General features: G+C 49.1%; 1 protein-coding gene across 1 annotated transcript in view; it reads right to left on the bottom strand.

The window, feature by feature from the left end:
• Positions 1 to 22,213, bottom strand: part of LOC128278963 (protein dead ringer) — an 87,632-nt gene that overhangs the window by 35,960 nt on the left and 29,459 nt on the right. The window contains exon 4 of the mRNA XM_053017686.1: positions 2,127 to 2,199. Coding sequence (XP_052873646.1) covers positions 2,127 to 2,199 — 73 coding nt within the window. The remainder of the gene's footprint in view (positions 1 to 2,126; positions 2,200 to 22,213) is intronic.

Here is a 22,213-nt window from a genome sequence, read left to right as displayed (position 1 = left end):
AATAACAGTGTAAATTACGATTATCTCGTACGAGGTCGAGCTTCTAGTTTGACTTTGATTAATTGTTTTATTCGGTTTGATCGCGCAACACGACGCCCGACGGTCGGTGTCGGTGGCCTGCGGGGTGGTGCTGCGCTCCACATTCACCCCCAGAGGGAGCGATATTTCTGATACCAAATTTTGAGGTTCGAAGTTTATTCGACACGATACAGGAAAGTAATTAGTGCCGGTCAAAGATTAAGTAATAGAATGGTAGTATTTTCTTACCAAACCCTCAAGAAGGCAGCAACACTGAGCTACAAAACATAGCGCGACACCTAAATCTCCCAAATACCCATCCCGTGAATCAAAACAGTTCAATTTGCACATCTTCACACCGTGTTGGCGTTTTGTTCCAATTCTCCCGAAGACACGTGCTCGTCGTCGGCAAACTTCAAAAAATTGTATCAAAACCGCAGATCCCGCATCGGCGGATGAGTGAGGGGCCCCGAATCAAACCGGGGCGAAGGTGTTAATGGCTACCAGAAACATTGCCGAACGGATTTACGCCGGTGGACGTTCGGGTTTGAAGGACGTTAGTGCTTGGTGCCGAGCCTGTGTGCATGATTTGATCGGAATTAAAGCACTCTGCAGACATCCGACGTTCGTTCGGGAAATGAAAGTTCGTAACGTCAGCAGGCGTTGTCTTGCATTGGATTGTATGGGACACTTCACACAGGCAACGACGTCAAGTTACGCCGCCGAAAGTAAAAGTCATAAAATATACAGCATTGCGCTCGCAAATTTGTCAAGGTTCGTATAGTTGGAAGTGTGGTGGACGGGGCGAAAATATTTTGACAGATTTGCCAACCAGTCATAACAAAACAACAACAACGCATTTCGCCTCAAAACATTTTTTCTCTTGACAGATTATTTGTGTTTATATTCGCAAGTTCAAGACATTGAGTTTTGATGCGAGAATTAAAACAGTTTTATGATGAATTTGTGTTTGAATTACAAGTAATAATTAAATTAAAATTATTTTGCATGCTTGTGATACAAAAAAATTTCAATTGAGTAGACTTCGATTAGTTTTAAAATACACAAGGTGTCTCAATGTTTTCCCCCGAACGACAGCGGCGAAATGACGGTTCCAAATTCGGCGACGGCGGTGTGAAGCCGTCGGTCACAAATTTGGTTGATCCCAACTTTCAGCTCGCTGTCTGAAGAGTGCTTAAGAGGACTGGCGGATGCAAATCATGTCACATGTGGGCTCGGTACATAAACTCGTCATTCATGCGCGGGTTTATGATTGTAATTCAAGCCCCGGCCCCGAGAGATTTCCCCATGCCATGGTCATTCATGCTGCCGGGCGGCGACGGCGCATGATGTCTGGCAAGTCGTAAAACTTCGAGCGAAAATCCGAGCTCCGAGATCCCCCGGTGCTGGTGGCTGATGAATGAAATGCATCTCTCCATAAAAACCTGCGCACGGCTAATGGGCGGCTAAAGATCACGTTCTAAGCAGTGGCAGACCCCGCAGAGTCGAGAGGACCATTTATAGAGTTTGTTCTATTTTGAGTTTTCGCCGGCCGGAATTTCGCCTATGAAAACCCCAAAGCCCAAACCAAGGCGGGCAACCCTTCGGTGTCCTTCTGTGCGTCACGCAAAACCATCTATCAATGGCTGGCAATTAACTGTCACACCGCGCGCCCAGAATGATTGGATCAGGAAATGGACGAAAAAACAAATCGAGCAACATTCGGGTAAACGGATCGGATCGGAAATGATCGCCCGTGCAATCCTTGGTTTTTTTGGCTAGGTTCTAATAAAACGGTAATTGCCCGGTGTGTGTGTGTGTGTGTTTGCGGAATGATTAATTGCATTCTAACGATGCGCCGCATCCCGCTGGTGACTCACAGAGCGCACCGGAACCGGTCCGTTCCGTTCCGTTCCACACTCCCCGTTTATCGCTCTGTGAGTTTTTGGGCGGAATGGAATTTCATTTCACTGGGCCTGGGTCGTCCCCGGCCGCGGTGCACCTGTAGCTCTCGGGAAACCCGTTTTGAGGTGGCGAAAAGTGAAGTCCCTAAAGGCGAACCTAAAACAGTCACCGAATAATCAGCACCGGAAGGCGCGCGCACTTACCTCGCTTTTGCATGAACAGGAACAGGTCGTCCAGGAATTCCTTCCGCTTCGGGTCATCGTTGATTTCGTACAGCTACACGGGGGAGAGAACCAGAAAAGACCAGATATGAAGCACCAGAGAGTGATAAAATTGTCCCACAAAGTCCGGAGGTCCCCGAAAATCGACCCGAAATCGTGTGGTCGACCGTGGTCTGGTGTAATTAGTTAATGTTTCATTTTGAGGAAAATCAATCGTACCAATTCCTGGCCCCTCACCGAAAGCTGATAGGCAGAGCGTGCATTCCGTGACCAGTCCTGGCCGGTATATGGCCAACATTACCACCGATCCACCCATTTTTGCCCATCGCCATTCGAATGCCTTCGAGAGAGAGAGACCACTTCGAACGCAGCGCAGTTTTAATCGTTCAAGAGGCGCTACGACGGGAAAGTTTGTGGTTGAGCGTGCACACATACACACCGAACCACCTGAATGCACCTGAGACCCACACCTGACTGTGTGTGTGTGTGTTGGTGTGTGGACCAACATTAATTACGATTGGCATCGCAGTGCAGCATTAAACTTATTTAAATTGATTGCGTGCTTCTTGAAATTATTTTTATTAGCGTACGAGTTGCAACACAGCCCCCACGCACACACCCGCAACGAAAGGGGTGTACTAAGGGTGTTTTTTGCACCCCCCCAATGCAACCTACCTCACGTGGTGGGTGGCTGGCAATTAATTTGCAAGACAAAGCAACAACCACCTCGGCTAGGGCATTCCGCAACGTCGGTTCCAGCGACTGAAGCCCCTTGGTGAGAGTTGCACTCCTCTACTCCTGCGCGAGGTGTTTAATTGATTTCGAGCAAATTCTCCCCCTTCCCGGTGGGGGCCGTTCATTAAACTCGGCCAATCATAAGTATGCTAATGCGCCGCTCGGTGCGCCGAGTAGTGACGGACCCGGAAGAAAGCGATTCGCGGACACCGCGGACAATAACTGGCCTCCTGCATCAGGGGGGGTGCATCGGAAGAGCAGTGCAGTGCGGTCGGACGGGTGATGCGCGAGGCCGATTGCGTGTGAAAATGAAGGCCACCCCGTCCGTCGCGTCCAGGAACCGTTACGCGAACCGAACGCCATCACCGAAATTGGCTGCTCACTGCTGCTGCTACTGTTTCGCTAGTTGTGCAAAAAACACTAGAAGCAAAACGGCACAACTGCCGTAACCGTGGCGATAGCTAATTGTAGCGCCGCGGTAATGTTGTCCGACGGTTTAAAGTAATCAGCCCGCGGGGACGACGCATCACGGTGTCATTATCGGTACCGGTGCTGCAGATGTTGCTGCAGAGGACACCATCGGGGCCGCATAATGATTAATTACGTAAATTCGCGAATAAACGCAACAATGTACGAATGTTTGAGCGTTTGATCGGTGCGCGCACGTCACCTCCGCCGTCCTTCAAATTGTAATTTGTAAAAATCATTTTCTCATAAATAAAACCTCCGAAGCTCTTGAGCACCAACAGGTCTCGACTGGTATTGTCTTATAAGGAGATATTAGGTCTGCAAATTAATTCGTGCGGTTTTACAACAGATGGCATTACTCACTAAATATAACAAATATTTTTTTAATGAAATATGTGTTTGATAGTTACTGTCATTACGCATCTAACGCAGTATAGATTGTTTGGTCAAAGTGTAAACAACATCTGCTTTAAGCTTCTGAAAATGTCGAGTTTTGTTCCTGATAAAGTGTTTTTGGGGGCAGTACTACTTCATTACTTCAATATGAAGAAAACGGCTACCGAAAGTCATCAAATTTTAATGGAAGTTTATGGTGAACTTGCTCTTACTGACAGAACGTGACGGATGTGGTTTGCGCGGTTAAAAAGTGGTTATTTTGGCTTGCAAGACCAAAAGCGACTTGAACAGTCAAAACTGGTTGATGATGAAGAATTGGTAGCATTGCTCGAGCGGAATGCATGTCAGACGCAAAAAGAACTTGCAGAAATGTTAGGAGTTGACCAGAAGACAGTTTCCCATAGCCTGAGTGCCGTGGGAATGATTAGAAAAATGTCCTATGGGTTCCACAAGAATTGAAAAAAAGAGACATTAAAAGACGGAAAACTATTTGCGAATTTCTGCTTGCGCGGCTGAAAAGAAAGGGGTTCTTGTACCGAATCGTCACTGGCGATGAAAAGGGGAATCCTAAACGCAAAAAGGCCTGGAACCAGCTTAGTGAACCAAGTCCATCGTAACCAAAGCGAAATATTCACTGCGCAAAGGTTATGCCGTGCATATGGTGGGATTTGAAAGGTGTGGTGCACTATGAGCTTTCAGAACCTAATAAAGTTATTGAAGGATAATCCCATCAACAAAAATTAATGCATTTGTAGCAAAGCTTTAGCCATCAAACGACGAGAATGGGATTAAAGACATGATAAGTTGATTTTTCAAAATGACAACCACACCACAAAAGCGGTCAAAACCTATCCCGAAAATGTCGATTGGGAACTGTTAACCCCCTCGCTTTATTCATCAGATGTTGCTCTTTCGGACTACTATCTTTTCCGTTACATGAGTAACGATTTGGCAGCACAGCGGTTCACTTCTTATGAAAGTATAGAAAAATGGGTTTCTGAGGGGATCGTTAAAAAAGATAAGAAGTCCTATCGACACGGAATCAAGGAACTCCCTAAAAGATGGCAGAAAGTAGTAGCTAACGACGGACAATACTTTCATGAAGGTAGTTATGCGTTTTGTTGTAGTTAGGTCACAAATGTCGAATAAAAACCGCACGAATTAATTTGCAGACCTAATATAAACCTCAATCTCGACCATTAGCCTCACAAGCAGAACGTGGCGCTGGTTTTCCTCAGCTCTTTCTACTAGTCTTGCCCAATCTCAAACCGCCCGTAGTCTGCCCAAGAAACGCGTAGCCTCAAACAGTTCGAAAGCACCCGGCTCGGCCCGATTCAGCTGGACGATGGAAAGTGACCAAAAAATAGAAACCGATTCCAGCCAGTGATATTGCGGCAAAGTGTCACGCGATGGAAGGAACTGCTTGCCAAGGATTTGTTTCGACGACGACGACTGGCCGATGATCGATAGGGCCGATCGATAGAATTCGGTCCAGAAACGCGCTTCCACATAATTGTCCTTGACGGCTAACGTTACGTATCTTTCGAGGTCGCTTCGTCCGTCCAAAGTCCAAAGCATGCAACGTGGCGTGCATGTCAAGCCACCGCCGCCTGCGCCGTTCTTGGCCCCTAAACGATGCTGCTGCTACTGCTACCGTGCATACCGCGGCAAGCCCTCGGGCGCTCTGGATCGCCGCAGCAGACCCGAAACATGCAACAACGGCCAAATAGCCAAATACAAACGATAGTACCAACAGCGCCGAACACGAGAACACTAATTGCAAATCGTGTAATCGGCGACGGAAATCGTGAGCAATTTTGCATACCGAGTGCCCAGCCATCCCTACATCGATCGGAGCAGCACCCGGCCTCCGTAACCCTTGTCGGGAAGGGTCACAGTTTGGCTACGGCACGGCACTTGTCACTGACAGGTGTAATTTCGAAAAGTGACAGTTGATGCTCGCGATCTTCGATCAATCGCTGGGACGGATATCCTTAGCTACCCTCACACGGGTACGTTTTTCAACACGCCAAAGCGTGGAAAAGGTTTCAAAAATGCTTAAAGCCCTCAAAACTCAGCCACCACAACGAGGGGCTCCACGATAGCGGGCGGGGGGGTCTTTTGTTTCCACACTAGATTCACACTTGATTAACGGGCGATAGAAGCCACGGCGCCGCAAAAGTCAACCGTTTGTCTGCTGCTGCTGCTGCTGCTTGGGCGCCTTTGCTCCCATCGTAAACGTCACCGCAGCCATTTTGTCAGGTGTAACGAAGCACTTGGGACCGAAGACCAGCACCGTGGGAAGTGGGTCCAACTACTCCTTGTGGGCCACAGCAAAAAAAAAGGAAAAGAAGGGTCTCACCACAGAGACACAGACATTATTCGACATTCAACAACAGCACGGGCCACTATCACGATATGGCCGGGCGCGCGAAGTGACCTAAATGTGGCAGGTCCAAAGCAGGACCTAGCAAGCGGGTCACATCACCACCACCACCGCCACCAACATGTGTGCGGTTGCGGTCGCGGGATTCTCCGAGGGATAAAAACCGCAAAAAGCAGCAATAATTTTTAACACTTTCGTTTTCTGGTCGTGTTTTTTTTTTACGACAATGCGTTCGATTGTTTCGCCAGTGGGTCGTCCCCCGTATGTGACTACGAAGAGCGGTGCGATTGTTAGAGGCCCGGGCTTCTCATGTGGGACCGCCACCTGACGCATCGACGGCGGAGATCGCACCATTTAAACCCTGGAATAATGATGTGAGTTACTTTACCATAAAACCAGGCGTCGCAGGGCGAGAACTTCGTTCGGCGATCGGTTGCAAGTGAAAAACATCGCATCACATCGAAAACATAGAACCCCGGTGCGGACGTGATAGAAATAGCAAATCAATTCAGGTATTAGAATTGGTTTTCCCCAACTCGCGGGGTGATTGAGTGCGTGATGTTGGTTAATGCGCTTGTCTGCGCTGGTCTGCGATGGTCTTCTTCACACCGAAGACTGGCGCCAGTGGACCGTAAACCGTACCCATAAGCTCGTTACCATTTGTCATCGGCGGTGGCGGCCAGCACTGAAGAGTCCCAAACCTCACCTCCGAACGTGAGATGATGGCCGACGACTCCGGAGACTCGCGTTGAATTTGATTGATGGACTTCCATCGGAACGGGGCGACAGGGCAAAGCAGCGGTGGAGCAGGGCGACGAGCACAAAATGAGGATTATATTTATACACGAGAGCTCGTACATCCTGCGCCGCGTCGCGACGGATGCGTCGCTGATTTTAGCACCTCACCAGATGACATCGCCCCCGGGACAGTGCCACGATCCAGCGAGATCGCGTGGAGGAGCGGAGGAGAGGCGGATGCAACAGAAGCACACCGGTGCGCGGTGAACCTGGGTCGCAACGCTCGGGTCGCAACCGAAAACACCTAAACGATTGTAGCGCATCATTAACCAGATCAAATCACTATTTTCATCGTCAATTAGGAGGGAAGAGTGTTCGCGAGGAGAGGGCGCAGCAGCCCCAACTTCCTGGCCACACGAAGACGTCCAGCCCAGCCAGAGCCACAGAGTGAGGGACCATAATCAATCATTTAATTTCGATCGCCACTCCAACGGGGGAGCAGGTCGTTACCCACGGATCGGAAGACCCCAGAAGGGAGAGCTCTTTGGCAGCACGAAAAATTAATTTATATTAATACAACTTATGATCTTAATGCCTATAACGAGATCATTTACGTTCACGTGTAGTACAGCGCCTCGGACCCGTGCGCCTCTAATGCGGCCCGTGTTTCCGGGACCACTTACTAACACATCGTTCAATAAGTCCCGAGACTAACTATGAAAACAACATTTTATCGGGAAAATTCTTTATTATTCATCAACATAATCTTCTTGAAGTGTAATACAACCATTCCACACTTCTCTATTTTTTCAATTCCATGTTTGTAGCACGATTTGTTTTTTGGCTCAAAATGAGCCTCAGTAGCAGCGATCACCTCCTCATTTGAGCCATATCTTTTTCCCTGGAGCATCTTTTTGAGATCCGTAAAGAGCCAGTAGTCGCTGGGGGCCAGATCCGGCGAGTGCGGGGAATGAGGAGTAGTTGGAAGCCTAATTTGTTGAATTTAATCATCGTTTTGATTGAATTGTGCCATGGTGGCTTTTGTTCCAATGTGCGCAAACGCGGCACCCATTTGAAAAAAACCTTTTTCATATCCAATTTTTGGTGCAAAATAGTAAATGCACTACCAGTTGATTGTTCACCATCTCAGCTATCTCATGCACTTTCATTTTGCGGTCTTCCATCACGATTTTCAATACTTGCTTGATGTTTTCGGGAGTTACTGCCTTATTTGGCCGACCCGAACGTTCCGCATCATTTGTATCAGCACGACCGCATAAAAGTCAGCATACCTCCGAAAAATGGTTGGTTTTGACGGAGTAGAGTCCGGACAACGTTTTTCAAGCCATTGCTGAGCTTCAACAGTGTTTTTTCCCCATTAGAAAACAATGTTTTATCAACACACGAAACTCGCTTTGGTCCATTTTTTCAGGACTGCAAAAGTAGCGTCACTTTAACCACTATAGCTTTCTTTGTTATGCTTCGAATTACATCAAATTTTGACACACCTCATCTGAAGGTTGGTACTTCCGAACGTCGGTATATAAATGGCATTATTAGCGCCATTTCTACGCTAGTCTCGGGACTTATTGAACGATGTGTTACCTCGCGAGAGCCCCGACTCCACCCGACCCGGTCTTCTGGTGGTCGATAGAAAAGTTCTTCATCCTCAATTAAACGATCTGCCAACAAGGCAAGGCCGCGCAACGCGCTTGCGCAGGATGGTGCGCCGGGATGGTCAATTTTTCTTCCCCCAAACGATTATCATCGAAACGAAACGCGTCATTATTGTGTTCCCTCCACCGGCGGTTGGACGAGATCGTCTAGGCCACGGGATCTCGGTGGGCCGACCGACCGTGTAGTGGAATAATTTACGCAATCAATCAACGGTCTCCCCGGTACGCGGCGTACGGTGAGAGTAATAAAGTTTTCCCGGCGACCCACGACTCGGAAGGAATCTCCGTCCCAGAGCTGGAACATCTTAAGCCGTTGGCGCGTTAGGAGGATGAGACGGACAAGGATGTCAATTTAAGCCTTCGATTCGGGTCCACCAGCACGTGAGGTTTAGGTTTTGATGATTCGATCACGGTACGCTTCTTCATTCATCAGAAGCGGTTCCTACCTCTCCCGCAAGAGGTTCCGCCGGGAGGCCGCCGGTTCCGATGCGAAAATATATTTAATAGTCGCCCATAAATTATGCGCTCCCCCTGGCGGTGCCGCGCTAAAGTACATCGAGCGCGCGCGCGTTTGTCGTCTTCAGGATTTGCGACGGTCCTCTGGCCTCTCGCGCCGTACCGTTGTTGCCGCCGGTTTCGGCGGTGATTTATGGTCCATTCGGTGCATGATTTGGTGCATAAGCCGCGCTGCAACGTTGTAATATGCAGCGGACGAGCACTCGGGAGAGTCTTCGGGAACAGGTGCGACCGCCCCCGACACGCCAGACACACCTGACATCGATTTGTAGCTCGTCGTACCCGCGAGGTACCGAAGGCGGCCGCCTTTTTTTCAATTAACATCTGTGCCCATAGCGCGCATTGGCCACGATTCACGCGCGCGGTGTGCGGAACCCATGGAGCGGATCACATCAAACAAGCAGCGGGCTGGGCTCGTGGGGAGCGTGCAACAATGAAGCGCTACGATGGACGATCACGATGCAAATGAAGATCGAGCAACATTCAACCCCTTTTCTCCACTATCAGGGGCCACACGATCGACGAAGGAACCGGGCGATAATCGAAGAAAATGGAAGCAATTTTTCGCCATTTTCGCTCCTATTGTTCGTTGCAACACGGCGAACAGCAAACACTGCCCGGTTCGACGGAAGGGTTCAGCTGCCACTGCGGATCCCGACGACGAATGGATCTGACACACCTTTCCGTTGCTCGTTTTGCAGCCAAGAACGCGATCGTTTAATAAATCAGCAATTTTAGCACTCGCGGCTCTTGTCTGCTACGCCACACCAGTATTACTTTTGCCGGAACATAATTGTAAACAAGTTTGCCATAAACCTGTTACCGAAGGATGTGCCAACACGAAAATGTTTCGACTTCACAGAATGACGGAAGGAGTCTCGCGATGCTTTCATAATTTCTCGCTCCACGGCAGGAAACGCAATTTTCTGCACCTGGTGGGATCAGCTGGGAGTTATCCACTAAGAATAACTACTGAACAAGCACTGAGCGTCAGCTCTTAAAATTTGAGCGCCAAAGTCACCAAACACAACTAAACAAAGGGGCTTAAGATGTGAGTGTACGCCTAAACCGTTAGTGTGCAGTAGTGCTACTCACAGTGTGCCAGACATTGTTTCGGTTGGCAGATTGCTTCTTGGAATGGTTGCTTACCTGCAACGAGTCGAGAACGAAATACAAAATTATTTCAACAGTAATTGTTATAAAATCCGGAATAATTAAACAACGCTCTCAAGCATCTACTAAGCAACAGAGCTCAACATCTTAGGACATTATCGGCGGCGGACACACCAACCGGACCAGCCCAAAGTTGCAGTTTTTCCGGGGGACCGGCAGACACACTCGCACACACACATGGCATAACAAATCCGCTTACGATGAGGGGTCAGAATCGTTGGCCAAATCGTTTCGGTTGTGGTTCGCGCCCACAGCATCGCTGGACCGAAATAAAACTAATTGAACAAACGTGGTGCCGCCGGCCGCGGATCGCAACAACATCAATCGAGACACACACACACACAGACGCTTTTTCCAACGAGAATAATGCGATAATTTACTTAATCCCCGGCGCGAAAACAATGTTGAAAACGTTAAGTAGGGAAACACATTGACGCATGGTCCCGTAAACACGCGGAGGACGCGAGGCCTGGGTGAGGGGCCTTTATCGATTCTCAGCCCTTCGTTAGGTCGCCGAAGAGTGATCTCCGTTGGCAAAACACAAAATCGATCGCCAAACGGGAACGAAACATCAAATTTATTAAAATGTTTTTGTTCTCCCGTTCCCCGTCTCTCTCTCTCACTCTCTCTGGTTCTTCGAATGGCGAACGAATAAATTTCACAACTTTATGTACATCGCCAACGGTGAGCCGGCCGGCGTGAAAAAGCATAATCCGTTCCAAGGCTAGAGGAGATTACAGCCCAGCCGACGAATTGGCACCTTTTTCCCGCGCCGGCCGCGCATCCGAAGGCCAAAGGACACCCAGGGTTTCAACGGCGGTCCAGTCCACCGGCCGACCAGGTCCATCGAGAAAAGGAAGTGAGGGTAGTAATTTTAGAGTCGTAAAAATCACTCCACCGTTTCGCATCCTTTTGCGGCAGAGGGCCGGGCGCGCGCTGATTTTATTAGTGTCAAGCCGCGTTTCTGAATGACGCGCCTTCCGTTGCCTGCGCTTTTGCCGTAGACATCCCCCGCTCTCTTCGACAATCGTAAATCGAACGGTCGAATTTCGAAACGCATTAACCCCGTGGAAAGTCGAAGACGCCCGTCGAAGCACGGTGTTTAGTTCGTCCCGGTCTTCGTCCCGAATTCAAGCGTCCCCATGAACGCCGGATGATCCTTTCATTCTCCACTGGGGGATTAATTTTCTCCGCTGGGTCGAGAGACTGGGAAATGGGCCATGGCTAACGGTAAAGGCCATCGGCACGGACCGGACACGCAGCACGCAACAAAGCCGATGTGCAAAAACCAATCAATTCTTTCAATCAACATCGAGCTCCGAAGCTTAATCCATTCCTTATCATAACCGGGGCCGTGTTGAACGTTGAACAATTAGAGCCGGGCCTGGACATTCTTTAGTATTAGCGGTGAAGCGGAATTCACCAAACGAGCATTTGTTGTTATAATTTTCATTGATGGTTGCTATGTCAATAACGTCAACATTCAGTAACGCTCTAGTAACGTTCCGTAACGTTCGGTAACGTTCGGTAACGTTCCATTTGACGTTCTCGGTTCGGTGTTTACATTTTGTATTTTGGCAGATCAAAAGAGACTAATTCTATTTTATACAAAGTTTTATTCATATTTTTGGCAACAAATGAGCATTGGTTGTGAATTTTGCCGATTTTACTGTAAAAGAATACATCAATTGCCGATCAACATCCTGGAGCGGCTGCGTGTTCGCTAAACGCTGTGACTTACATGGCGGATGCGTGTAACAGTGACAACCAATTAGCACCCAGCCCAAAACTCTGACGAATCACAAACCAGACTGAGGCCTGCGATCCTGCGGATCTGTGGACTGTGGACAATACCCTTGTTGATTGGTTACACAGCAGGAGCTCTCCCGGCTACCGACGTCCTTAATCCTTAATCCACTGTGTGGCCAGAGAGCGCTCACTGTCGGGCCCACTGTCCTCTACCAATAACCGGGTGGATTAAGGATCATTTTTCCGAACGCGCCTCCCGTTTAATGCCTCACTCTCGGTAGACGTTTGAAATCGCGTCGCTTAGAACAACGGCCCCTAATCGGCCGGTGGGAAAGAAAACTTGCGGAACACGGCCAAGAGAGAGCGAAAAAAAAACACGTCTATCTGATGATGATGATGGAAGAGGACACATAGAAACGGCCACAAGAAGGTCGCGCCTCGTCTCGGCCTCGGTGGAAACCTCGCCGAGGGATGGATGTTTATTCAATTAACTGTGCTCGAATCGGTGTGTTTGCGTTTGGCCGTCTGGTCGGCTTTCCTTCGCCCGTCGTCGCGTCGCTTTATCGTAATTTGTGGGATTCTCACGACCATAATTAATGTGTATTTCAGTAAGCAAATTATTATGATTATGGTTCACCTATTATGTTCATTATCTGAAGCTAAGTGGCAGAAACGGATCGTGGCTGGTGGCACGCAAGGCGCGGAACCGTGGACCGTGGACCTAGGTGTTGGATCAATGCTTCGGCCGGTGTGGCGTTCCACGGGAACAGCAGCAGCCCGCCACCGATCGCAGCTGGGTGTCTCGCCACGGGAGTAATCCAGCGTGAGACAAGCCGCCGACCCAAGACCCTGCCCTGCCTGCCGTCGACGAGTCGAGGCAACCGGTACTGACGATTATATCTGCAGTTCAAGTTTTCCATCCATCGTAGGCACCCGTTGCTGACCCGTTTCTAGTCTCTCATCGGGCTCATCGATTACCCTGTCTGCGTTGTGATGCGCCGGCGTTTGCAGCGGGCCGACGGACGGAGCGATCGTGATTAACCTGTGCGAATGCGTTCCGACTGTGCCCCCAGGACTCCGTCACGAGACGGCAAATCCATGAATGGAGCGGCTAAATTAGGGACGATGTAGCGTTTTTATAACATCGTTTAAAAAATTTATAGCAGCCAATCATCGGACCGATCTTCACACGATCGGTGTGCCCTTGGGCTGGGCTCTGATAGCTCTGCGACCCACTGGTGGGCAATAATGACACGAAGCATGCAACGCACCCAACGGTTCTTGCACCATTTGATCGCTAAATATTGTGGTTTCGATGAAGAACCACGGATCGGCTCAAGTTTATCGAGAATCAGTCGCAGTCCCCGATGACATCAACGCGTTCCCAAGAGGAGCGCTACCGTCTGGAGATCGAACGCCTAATGCTGGGGTTGGCAGACACATGGGTCGCCGAGACTTCTTAAGCAGACGATAAACTTTGCTGCCGTGGGCCACTTGAACACTTTCGACCAGCTGCTCACCGTTAGAGCGTGTGCCGTCGTCGCCTGGGGTTCATTCATAAACTCTTCAGCCCGAAACCATTTCCACGCACAACCTGACGAAATCAAGGAACGAACGAAGCAGACGCTTAGCGTGGTCGCGACTCACCGCGGCGCGCGGGTCCACTTGACACTTGCGCATCAAAGACCCTTACACACGCCCAGCGCCCGCCCGACCCGGCCTCTGAAGTTGGATGCGCGCTCCCGATGTGGCTTAAGAACTGTCAGACGTCCTCGGCGATAGAATGTGTTGCGTGCGAAGACGCGCGCGCGCGCGCGCCCATGTTTGTAATCGAGAAGTGATCTTCTCCTCGCACACTTTCTTCGGGATCGGGACTTGCCCGGTAGTGTGTTTGTGCCCTTAAGCCCGCCAGTACCGCCAGCCAACAAGGGCCACTTGATTGGCTCCGTCCGTCGGTGAAGCAGAACCGAAGCCCCGAAAAATCACCAACAAGTAGCTGGGAGATGCCGAGTTTCGATCGCGCCTTTTGATCGACTCCTAGATCGAGCGCGCAGCAGTAGCCTCCGGTTGGCCGCGTGGCGTGATGATCTCAGCCGATCAAGGGTGATCATCTTAAACGGGATCTTCGCTGGGCTGGGCGGAGGAAATGGACCGTGCCACTCTACTGGCTGACTGGCTGGCTCGCTGAGCGCCTACACGCGCCTCCGTCCGTGAGTCAGCCATTTTTCGGACCGCGGACCACTCAGGCCTCTGGCCTCTCGAGGATCCCCTGCCGCCCACTCGAGTGTGCGCGCATCATCCGGGGCCCCAAAAACAAAAGGGCACCCGGCCCAACGAACCGTGGCAACGATCCTTAGCCGATCCGAAGAGAGCCCCCGGGTACTTGGAGAATTAATTTATTGAAATCTATAAACCACGATCGAATCACGGGTCGGGACGGGGGGCACCTAGACACGGCCACTGGAGTGGTGTGTGCCTAGCCAGGTAACGTGGGCTTCCCATGTTTGACTGCGACCGGACCGTTACAGACCTGGGCGTGTGCTGATACACAAACATGAGCCACGCGCTTCCGCGGGACGAGATTCTCGATCCCGTCGGTCCAATCGGCAGCATCGTAAACGTTCCGTTGCGTAGGCCCCGGGGGGAGGGAGGCCTGTTCAGATCCCGTATCCCCGCACACTTGGGGCGCGGACCGCGTCTTGGCGAAATCCAATCCACTGAAGTAGGAGCGAACGTTGAGCGAGCGAGCTAATACTCCTGAGCCCAATTGACCGATGCCGGGGGCCTGAGAAGTGGCCTCGCTCTGACCGTGTGGAGGATGGCGTGTCCGTGATCCTCTTGTAATCAAAATTGCAAATTGAGATTCGCGCCCCGTAACCGTGGGAAATTAAAACACTCAACACATCTCTCTCTATCTCTCTTTTTCCAGAGTGATCGATTCGAGCGCTTTGGGAGGAGCTCTAGTTCAAGTCGGAGTCGGAGCCATGAAGCCATGTTCTTGGTCTATGTTTCTTGCGTGTTCTCTAGGCCAGTCTTTTCGGTTCCGGGATGGACTAGTGGATGTCCCTGGATTGAGGAGGATGCGAGTCAGTCCGGAGCGACTTCCCCGATCATTCTTGGACCAGGGCGTGATCCTGACGGAGCGCGTCGCAGGAGACGCAACTGATCGATGTCCTTAATTATACCGGCACCGGAGTGTCGGAGTGTAATCAAAATTCTTGAACCCAACGGCCCGCCGTGGATTCCGGTAATGCTCCTCGCCGTACCAAGAGTCCATTATACCGCGGGCGGACGGAACGGGTAGACTATGTAGTGGACTAGGTGCACACCCCGCGCACCATTCTCTGTAATTATTCTACAATTAATCAAAATCCAAGCCGAGTCGAGCCGAGCCAGGCGCTCCAACTACAAGCCACACATCCACAGCACAAGCCCGGCTCTGTCTCTCTCGCCCCGCGCTGCATTTGGAGTAATGCATCGGCCCTCAAACTGGGCGAAGTTCGAATTTCATCAAAGCGGGTCGCGGCACAGAAAAAAGTATTAACACATGAACCGCGGAACCACGGAACCACGGGGCCCGACCTCGACGTAACGGTGTGCGACGGCGGCGAGGGGTTCTCAATCATTTTTACTTCATTTTATTTCATTTCGTGTTCCACGTTGTACCAACCAACCGACCGACCGAGGACGGTTGGTGTAGGATTAATTAATCGCGCCAATCAGGCTCTTGGGAGGTGTGTGCTGTGCGCGAATGCTAAGTTCGGTTGGTTGATTTATTGCACACGCTTCAAGGTTCAAGGAAACAACTCAGAAATGCAGAATTTTGATTTCATCCGACCCGATTTGATGAGAAAGCATTGGAGTGACCCTTGGAGGTACTGCAGAGCGGGCAGCCCACATCGGGACGATGCTGGGGTTAGGCCGGGGATCCAACAGTCTAGGCATCATTAGGTCTTCTGGACGTCCGATGGGGCCGTACGTCACCCGTCCGGGTAGTTAATTCCCGGCATCGTTGGCGATTAGAAAATTCTCAGACTCGTCCCCGGAAAGCCGGAGGCACGTTCTAGTCGTCCGGCCGAAGAGTCCAAACCAAAAAAAATCAGCCAGAGTCCTTCTAGGGTCGCGGCTGCGTGTGCGTTACAGGCGCAGACACCCCATCACCGGTTTATTGCGGAACACTGCCACGGACGGACGGACGGTGTACCGAGAGGGTCCAACCCCCGGGTCCAAGCCACGCGCGCACCCAGAGGTTGAGCGCGATCGTGAAAACAACAGCAAAAAATCATCATAATGATAAATGAATCTTATAAAATCTGCCTTTCGCTCTGCCCCGCGTTCGGTCGGGCCCGCCGTCCGGCCCTCCTGCTCCCCTCTCGCGGTCCCTCCGCCGCGCCGGGGTCGAACGCCGTTCGGGCCGACCATCTCATCAGCCGATGATGTTCCGTGGGTTATGTTTTGACGTTTGGATATAAAATGTCTTATTACAATTATTAATAACATTTCCCCGTCTCGACCCGGAGGGTGGAGAGGAGCGCGCGGGGAGCGCGCGGGGTGAAAACAGTAAAACGGGTCTCGCTGCTCGCTCTGAGGCCGCCGATGGGTTTCAATCCGAATCGGACCGGACCATAAAATCCCGCACACCAGAGCGAGAGCGCCGCAAGGCTACATATCGGAACACCGCGCGGTCCGGGCCGGGGAATCGTGCACCGGCGGAGACCGGCGTAATGACACTTTACGGAGCAGTTCCCGGAGCAGGAGCAGTGGGATGACAAAATCGAAGGATTTTTTGCTTTCGATAGATGGAGCCTCTTTCGGTCGGGACGTAGGGCCTGGGACTAGAGCAACCAACTGGGCCACTATAAATATTGGACAGAGTCGTAGAGAGCTTCACAAATTCCAACAGAAAAACATCGCACCCGAGTGTTCGGGTGGGCGATGTTCTACGAGTAACGCGCGATGAATTGCACGGACCCACAAGGAAGTATCCTTGGTCCTTCCCTCTATAATATATTCACATTCGACATGACGTGAAATGGCAATATACGAGGTGTGTTCAAAAAGTAATGATAATTTTAATCGGTCAATTTTTGACAACTGTTTAGCTTGGACAAGATTTGACTCATCTTCGATGCCGTCTTTATCGCCTAAATCGTATCGTGGCGTCGTCCTTTCATGCCTCCTTTTGGTTTCCGGAACATGAAAAAATCACAGGAGGCCAGATACGGTGGCTTTGGTATCATTAAAGTTTTTTTTTGTCAAAAATTCGCGCAAAAACTACGACGTATGAGCAGGGGCGCGACAGCCAACTTTGGGTTTCCCACAAATCCTGGCATTTGTGACGGATTGCTTCGGGTAAACTGCGCATAACTTGCAGGAAATATTCTTTATTGGCCGTTTTATCCTTTGACAACAACTCATGATACACCACGACCCTGCAATCGAAGAAAACTGCAAGCAAAACTGTTCACAATCGATCAAAGTAGGCTTTTCGACGTTCACATCTTCTCGGCCCACTGAGAAAAATTTGAAACACCGATAAGCAATGCTTTTGGTCTTAAAAGCTTCACCATAAGCCACAGTCAACAAATCGATTGCGTCCAATCGAATATTTTCGTTTTTCACAGAAAATTTTATAAAGATTCTTTGCCATCCATTTTTTGGAAGAGACAAAAATCGAAGATGAGTCAAATCTTGTCCAAGCTAAACAGCTGTCAAAAATTGACCGATTACTCAAAATGGCCGAACTGTTCACTATAAATCACTGACATGTTTAGTAACTTATCGCCACAAAAAAATCGGACTTATGTAGCCCTAGCTATTATCATTACTTTTTTAACACACCTCGTATGCTGACGCCCTTACATCAACAAGCAAGGTAACCAAAACAGCGATTAAGAACCTACGAACAAGCGTTAATTTCTATAAAAATCATTACAATAACTGGAAGATAAAAATCAATCCCTCAAAAGTACGGGTTATATTCTTTCCATACAAATTCAGCAAGCGAGTTGTTCGTCTTCCTGGACAAAATATCATTATAGATAATCAAAATATATCTTGGTCTTCTCACATCAAGTACCTATGGCTGCTACTGAACAATAAACTTAGCTACCGTCCACACTTAGGAATGTTACATAAAAAATCAGACACACTCATTAAACTGCTCTACTCAAATATACAAAACAATTTTCCTCACTCTTTCTTAACCTATGGCTTTTGGCTTCCTCCACCAGTCCATACAAATCAGACTGAATAAAATTCTCAAAATGATTCTTAATTTACACTGGAGAACACCAACAAATCTTGTCCTAAACCTTGCTGGCGCTCAAAGACTATCGTTAGAAATGAACAAACTAAAAGAAGTCTTAGTCAATAGATGCCATACTTCTATCCACGATTGATTGATACCTTAGACTTATTAAATAGCTGCAATCCCAATGTGGAATATCTCTGTACTCTAATGTAGTCAAGCATTTATGTCTAATAAAGATCCAATTTAAAAAAATTGAACAGACTGACAACTGTCATTATTCTATTTTGATGCTCTCTCTATCTCTCTCACGGCCACCATTTGTTTCGAGCTCCCCACGATGACCGAAAGTCAGCTTTGGGAAACCACCAAAAAGGGTCTTCTAGTCCCAGACTCTAGAGCCTAAAACAAAACAAAAACACTATGCTCGTCCCTTGATGGGTGGATATCAATTACACGCTTCAAAAGTCGGAGGTCCCGGGAAAGAAGTCCCCTCCGCCCCGCACCCGGGTTCCGCGCGCGCTGGGGCTCCCACGGTTTTCCATTGCGAATTGTGGCGGCGCTGGGCTGTCCATCCGACGACTCCTCCGTATCTGGGATCCACCATTACCAATTGTTATGCTCCGTGCGCAACCACACGCAATTATCCATCGATTTCATTCAACCAGAGCCCCTCCCGAAAACTTTCTTAAACTTAAGTTCTTTTGCTCCGGGTCTCATCCCTCCGGCACAGCTCATCAGTTATTATTTCGATCGGTCCGGTGAGGAGTCGGTTCGGCAGCGGCAACGGGACGGAGGCTGAATTACAATAACTAGGCGCATCGGATCATCTCGCCCCACCCCGGGGTAACGAGATGGGGTCCGAGCGGGTAACAACCATAAAAACCCAAAACATTGACCCAGGTTAAATTAATACCCGATGAAATTGATTTAGTCTGTGCCGGACGCGGCCAGACGCCAGAGAGCGCGCACAGGACGACGACGTGGCCACTTGGGGGGGTCGTGCTACCCTAGAACCATCTGGGGGTTGCTGCTGAAAGATCATTACACCTCTCTCGGAGGCGCGCGCGCGACCGCGCAGTTTGAAATAATAAATCAGCTCATGTTGCCCGGATGGATCGGATGGATGGTCCGAGGAGGAGTGATTATGGAGCGGAGGAAACGAAATTACGCTCGGTTTGCTGGGATCGACGAATCATTTTCCTAAATATTCGCAACGGAACACGGGGGTTCCGTTCTTCCTGCCGAGGCGCACGCAAGAGACTTTCCGACCCTCGGCGATTTATCTCACTTTTTTAATGTCCAGCCCCCGGAGCCAGCCTCAACCCAGAGCCAGATTGGCGGGGTCGGCTAAGGACTCTGGCTAATCGTATCGTTATGCTTTTCTTGTTCAGCGTGTTCCCTCCGGCCGGGTCCCGGACGCGTGCAACAAGTCAAAACATACGCTTTGTGCGGCGGTCCTTCACGGCGTCCGGTGGCAAAGCTAGATGTTGACCCGGTCCCGGTTTGCTGCCTCGTCGCTCCTCTTCTCGCCCCGGTAGGCGACAGGTATTCAACAGGATGATGTGTTTTTTTTATTATGCTTTTCACCTAATTCCAGGACAATGCATCGTGTGCTCTGCCCGTGACCCAGTCCCTACACTAATGGGCCGCCTCGCTGCCGCCACCACCGGCGAAGGTTTACCCGCTACTTTACAACCAGACCAGCAGGACGCGAGGAGGGTGCGCCGCCTGGGCCAGAGCCGCACGGAGGCTGGCACACCCGGGGAGGGCAACATAAAAGGGAGAAAGAAACGAAAGGACAACAACATAATCTAGACCACTAAATACGGCGACGACCGCGCCGCGCTGCTGGAAATACCCGAATACCCGCCGCAGCCGAAGCCTGAAGAATGCCGACGACACAACAATCGGACAACAAACAACAGACAGAAGGAACGGGCAGGTCGCTCAATAAAGCCTCCGAGTTTCCACGCTTGGGTGGCGCTTTTCCGGACTTTCCGGCGTATGCACGGCCGAACGGAGTGAATCACGCATTACCTCACTCTCATTTCTCAGATCGGCAACAAAGTTGACTCAGTATAGGCACAATTTATTGTTCTCCAAATGAGGGCCGACTTGGCGATCGGACCTCTTTCGGACCAAGATACAGGGTGTTCCATCACGATCCAACTATCAGGTTGGCTAAAAAGAAATCGACGTTTTTCACGATAGATGACTTTAGTGATCGATATCTCGTGAAGTATTGATCGTACAGTTTCAAATTTAGGCTCGTTTTAAAGCTGATTCTTTACACTTCAATAAATGCTTTCATTGTTTTTTGTTTGTTCTATTCGTTTGTGAGTTACAGGGTGTTAAAAATGGAGGCCAACGCAGAGAAAATTCGGTATATTTTACAATTCTTGTCCGATAAAGGTGAAAATTCAAGCTAGGTCGCTGAAATTTTGCATGGTGTTCATGGTGCCGATACTCTAACAGCTAGCTGGGTCAAATTTTGGTTTCGTTGACACGTTTCAGTTATTTTTGATGTTAAAGCCTAGGCAGGCACGTCATCGAAAATGTCGATAAAATCACAGAAATAATCAAAGTTGGTCGGCATGTTAGTAGTCAGAGCATCGACCAGGAGCTAAAGATCAATCATCGAACAGCTTAAAGCCATTTGCGCAAAGCTGGATTCGCAAAGAAGCTAGATGTTTGGGCGCCACCCTATTTACATAGAAAACATGATGGCCATTTGCACAGTTTTGGCCCAACGGAATGAAATCGAACCATTTCTTAAACGAATGGGTACTGGGGATGAGCAATGGGTCACTTACGACAATATTGTGTGAAATCGGTCGTTGTCTAAGCGTGGTGAAGCAGCTTAACCTGTGGCCAAACCAGAAATAACGGCTAGCAAAGTTCTACTGGGAATATGGTGGGACTTGAAAGGAATCGTTTATTATGAGTCGCTTCCGTGTGGCTAAACAATAAATTCAGATCTCTACTACCAACAACTGCACGGTTTGAAGCTAACAATTGACAAGAAACGACCAGAATCGGCCAACAGAAGAGGTGTTGTGTTCCATCAGGAAAACTAAATGTCACGCACGTCTTTAGTGACTCACCAGAAAGTCCGGGAGTTTGGTTGGAAAGTTTTAATGCATCCACCGTATAGTTCGGGCCTTGCACTAAGCGATTGACACCTTTTTCGCGCATTATAAAATGTCCTGAGTGATGAAAAACTGAGATCAAAAAAGGATGATGAAAATCGATTTCTCGAGTTTTTCGCCAATAACGACTAATCCTTTTACAAAAGAGACATTATAAGCCTACCTTTGAAAAGACAACAAATTTTCCAACAAAATGGTGCATATTTGACACAAATCGGACCATTGGAAACCTGTTAAATATAGTTCTAAATATCACCCAAAAAACGTCGATTTCTTTTTAGCCAACCTTATATTTAAATGTTGCATAACTCCGCTATTTGCAAGTCGATTTCGGCAACTGAACAAGATATATTTGGGGTATAGAATGCCTTTTAATAACAATTCACCTAAAATACAATATCGATCAAATAACCGCCTCCATTATACACACAAAAAGCGGTCCTTTTTGGGCATTTTTCATAGTACTTGACAATATTTCGGTAGTAGACAACATAGCAGCAGCAATTTCCGCAGTGATGTTAGCTTTCAGTTCTTCAGTTGGTCTTCGGTTGGCTGCCATAAACCTTAATCTTCAAATCGCGCCACAGAAAGTCAGAAGATATTCGACATTAATAAACACGTACAGTTTTCAAAGTTGATGTTTCCGAACCTGGGCAATTTGTCGAAATCGACTTACAAATAGCGGAGTTTTTCAACATTTAAATAGTTTGATCGTGATGGAACACCGGCATTGATTGCCACAATGTAAGCTAGTGAATTGAAGTACTTTTACTAATTTGCCAGAAGTTTGGCACAACCTTAACAAACACTCCGAAGCACCTTCTTTTAAA

This window comes from Anopheles cruzii, chromosome 2 (genome assembly GCF_943734635.1).
Source record: "Anopheles cruzii chromosome 2, idAnoCruzAS_RS32_06, whole genome shotgun sequence".
Taxonomy (NCBI): Eukaryota; Metazoa; Arthropoda; class Insecta; order Diptera; family Culicidae; genus Anopheles; species Anopheles cruzii.
This window is presented reverse-complemented; position numbering and strand designations above follow the sequence as displayed.